The following is a 4555-nucleotide window of genomic DNA, read 5'->3' on the forward strand; positions in this document are numbered from 1 at the left end:
AAAGAATTCGACAAAACAGTTGTACAGATTAATTGGTTTGACTCTACAGTCTGACAATTGACTTCAGATTCCCCCTGACCCTCCTGTGAATAAGATTGTGATTGTATGCAAGCAATATGGGAGGGGGGGGGAGAGAGAAATCCCTTGTTAAACAGCATTGTTAGTGTCATCGACTCATAGTAAACCTGTATAAGGTTTCTGAGGTGTGGCTGGTGGGTTTGGACCACAGACCTTGTGGTCCGCAGTCCAGTGGTTATCCGGGAGTCTGTTGAAAAGCATGTCAGGAGTGAAATAGGCAGAATCAAAAGGTATCAGTAGTCACTGCTGCTTTGATGGTGTCCTGGTGTGGCGCTGTGGGTTAATGCGCCAGACTACAAAGCTGTTTGAACTGCAAGTTCGGAGGTTCAAGCTCACCAGCCACTCCTTGGAAACCCTATACAGGGTCACTAATGGGTCAGAACCGACTCGAGGGCACTTAACAACAACAAGCTGCTTTGATAGAAGTCCCCCCAGCCACTGGGTGGCTCCACTCATTGCCCTTGACAATTTTACTACTGTCTTCAATTCTTTGTATGTCTTTGGAATGGAAAAGTGCCAGAACACATTCTTTACTATCTTATAAGGAAGAATTACTTCAGTTTTGAGTGAAAGTACTACAAACACTATTCAGTGTAGAAGTAGTTTACTTAGGAGGCCTGGTGTGTGTGGTAACCATGCTGACCTTCAAGTTTGTAGTTCAAACCCAGCAGCTGCTCCTTGGAAACCCTAGGCAGAGTGTTGTCTCTGCTGGCACTTAACTACAATGGTAATTTAGACAGTGCTTCTTTGAAGTCCCTACCAACCTCTGACAGCTCACTTAGGCAAATTTGGAATAATGGAAAGTAATCTTCCTTATAGATTCAGTAAAATTAATTCTAATGTTCTCTTGTTTTGACTGGAACATAAACAGGTTTTTTGTTATCTGATCTCTCTATCTGGGTTATTATTTAAAATTTAGCAAAGTTCTAGAAACTATAACTAACTTGAGAGCAGCAGATTGGCAGGATTAATATTAAGCTTTTAAAGTAGAAAATTAATGGAACCTTTTTACATTATAAGAGTAAATACTTTTTGATGTTTGGAGCAGTGGCTGATATTTAAAATTATTATTTAATTTATGTCCCCTTTTCACTCCAAATACACAAGTATAAAACTACTTGGAAGAAAATTAATGTTGATACCTTTGTTGAATTTAATGAAAAACAAATACAATATACATTTATTGGTGGTGGTAATTGTTTTTGTAACTTGAAAGGTTTAGAACAAATTTTACTCACCGCTCCCTCCCCTCTCCGTTTCTTTAAATTAGATTTATAATTCTGTCAATATTTATTTTATAATCCAAGGGAATATTATTATATTTTTATAGCTTATAGATTGCAAACAACTTCTGTCCCCAAGACTTCAAACAAGTCAAATTTGTATCACCATGAGCAGTTGTATCTAGTCATGTTTGTCTTAGTATTCACTATGCCTTTCTATGCATAAAAAACACTCCAGATACACTAAAACATCTTTAAAAATACCAATACACTAATAATAATGATTTGATTAAATCACAGAATGTTGTTACAAATTGATGGTTCCGCAGATTTTTAATATAATAGACTTTATGAGGATTGGTTCAGTTTATGTATGTCAGGTGTTCCTTCCCCAGGAACTTGCCTGTTCTTTTAAAATTTGTAAGCATACATTGTCTTCATAGTAAATTTAGCATTGATAGACTCATTTACCTCATTTGTTAAATCAGAGTGATAAATTAATGGGTTGTTGAAGATCAAATGAAGCTGTCTATGAAAACCAGAATTTTCAAAGTGCTCTTAAAAGAACATTGACTATTAAGTATTTTATTACCAGCCATCTAGTCATCCCCCAACTCATGGTGATCTCATGTGTTAAAGAGTAGAAGAATAACACCATAGGCTTTCCTTGGCTATACATTTAACAGGAGTTAACCTGGCCTTTTGTAGAACCAGTGACTGGATATGAAACCTGCAAGTTTGCAACCTCAACAAAACCATTTGTGCCTCTTAGTCGCCTTAATTTTATAAGGTATTAAAGGAGCAGGAAATGTTTGAGACCTAGTTTGTTTTATTGTAAGTAGAATGATGTGAGTTTAAGGTCTAATCCCTGATTTTTATAGTATATTTTTGAAAATATACATGTGACTTCAAGGCCAAAATTTAAATAGCAATCATTATGATATAAAGCATAACTTTGTTGTTGTTAAGTGCCGTCTAGTCAATTCCAACCCGTAGCAACCTTGTATAGGGTTTCCGAGGAGAAACTGGTGAGCTTAAACCACCGACTTTGCAGTTCAAACGGGTTTGCAATCTGGTGCATTAATCCACAGCACCCCACCAAGACTCCAAAACATAACTAGTAGGCCTGTAATGTCAGCACTGAACTGCAAACCACAATGTCAGCAATTCAAGCCCACCAACTGCTCCTCAGAAACCATATATAGGTTATTTTGTGGAAGGACCATATGTAAGAAGAAATTGTTTCAGTGTATGCTTCTTATTTTATCTTTGCATTCTATTTTGAAATTATTCTAAAATGATAATCCACTTAACACTGCATGTCATAAGTGTCCTAAAGATGTGGCAGAAAGTTATACGAACAGGTTTTTATTGCTTTTTTATTGGAAAGCAACCTTTTTTCTCTCTCCCTGTTTTTCTTTTAAACAGCAGTTCTGTGGTGTTCTTGGTCACACATTTATGGAGTTTCTGAAGGGCAGTGGAGATTACTGCCAGGCACAGCACGACCTCTATGCAGACAAGTGAACTGTAGAAATTCATTACTACTCCACCAAGAAGCCCCCATAAGAGCGGTTAACCTGGACAAAGAAGTGTTGAATTGAAATCCCTGGAGCAATTTTCAAGAGTTCTGACCTGAATGGGGTAAACCTCAGTGCACTTCCTTTTTATTGCCTCAGTATTACTCAATTGAAGAATTGCTGCTTCTTGTAAGGAATTCATTTCATTTTCCATTACTCCCAAAACCATACTGAAAGCACTGAGAATTGCAAGTGGAGTATTTTGAAGTAGACTTCAGTTTCTTTACATCATTTCTGTATTCACTTTTTAAAATTCTTTCGTAACCCTATTGAATTTTTAAAACAAAATCAACATGGCTCGAATGAACCGTCCAGCTCCTGTGGAAGTCACATACAAGAACATGAGATTTCTTATTACACACAATCCAACCAATGCGACCTTAAATAAATTTATAGAGGTAAGATATGATGGTTTTTATCTCTTCAATTATTGCAGTTTAATAGCAAATTTTATACTTAAGAAAATAACAAGTAGGAGAATTTGAGAATGGCATGCATATAGCGTCAATTCCTGAAAATAAACGCTGGTATTTTTAGGTTAAAAGTGTTACTCTTAAGTTATTTCAAAAATTTTTGGCCTATGTATTTAAGTCTAGTTTTTCTTGCCTGAGTTGTTTATAGGAACACAGTATGACAGTGTGGTTATCAATTGTTTTAAGACATGCCCTACACCAGTGGCCTATAAACCTGGTTTATCCCCCAAATGAAATCACAGCTACTGTTAAATAAGGCTTAGAATTTACAGCATGTATTTTAGGGGGAAATGGTCCAGACAGTAGCAGCTATCATTTATGGATTTTTTTTTTTAAATGAAGTAGAACTTGTCCCACATAGTTTCCCAGACTAAAAATCTCACAGAAGCAGACTTCAATATAACTTTGTTCAAATCACTGGCATTACTGTTCACGGCTCAAGCTTACCCACTGAGCCACCCAGGATCATTCAAAAATGTCTACAGGTACTCAGAAATGACAAGGAATGCCTTATTAGTATTTTTTATTAATTGGCATCTATAGCTGACTCTACGACACTTAAAAACAACAACAACAGTTTAAATGCTCGGATTATAACCGGTACTATATTATGAATCTTTTGAAGCCTTGATTTTAACTTTTTACTCAAAATCTTGAGTGTACTTCTAGTCTCCAAATTATACTGTGTAACTCAAATTAGTAAAGATTTCAAGAGTTAATCAGATTAATTATGAATGATATTTTTGGTTTTCTTAGCTCTCTTTTGTTATTGCTTATACCCTTGTGTCCAGTGCTTGCATGACTGTATATAACTGTAGAATATAAAGGGCGACGTGATCTTTTAAGTTTATAACTTAATAAGAATTTGCTATTCTAGTATTGTCATTTGTGGAAATAAGGCTTTCTGCTCCCAAAAGGAGGTTGCTGCAAATCAGAAATGACTCAACAGCCCTTACCAAAAGCATTCAGTTGATTTTGCTTACATGTTAAACATTACTTATAGATTATAATTCTGTGATTTGTTGTTAGCCATCAACACGAAGTAGAGAGGTGATCAAAATGGTAAGTAATGGTGACTTAATAATTCTTTTATATATATATTTTATCTAGGAACTTAAGAAGTATGGAGTTACCACAATAGTAAGAGTATGTGAAGCAACTTATGACACTGCTCTTGTGGAAAAAGAAGGCATCCATGTTCTTG

General features: G+C 35.7%; 1 protein-coding gene across 1 annotated transcript in view; it reads left to right on the top strand.

The window, feature by feature from the left end:
• The first annotated feature begins 3171 nt into the window (after nt 1-3171).
• The window catches only part of PTP4A1 (protein tyrosine phosphatase type IVA, member 1), a 3382-nt gene continuing 1998 nt past the window's right edge, over nt 3172-4555 (top strand). The window contains 2 exon segments of the mRNA XM_006878366.1: nt 3172-3276; nt 4462-4553. Coding sequence (XP_006878428.1) covers nt 3172-3276; nt 4462-4553 — 197 coding nt within the window.

The sequence above is a fragment of the Chrysochloris asiatica genome, unplaced genomic scaffold, assembly GCF_000296735.1.
Source record: "Chrysochloris asiatica unplaced genomic scaffold, ChrAsi1.0 scaffold00019, whole genome shotgun sequence".
In the NCBI taxonomy this organism is placed as follows: domain Eukaryota; kingdom Metazoa; phylum Chordata; class Mammalia; order Afrosoricida; family Chrysochloridae; genus Chrysochloris; species Chrysochloris asiatica.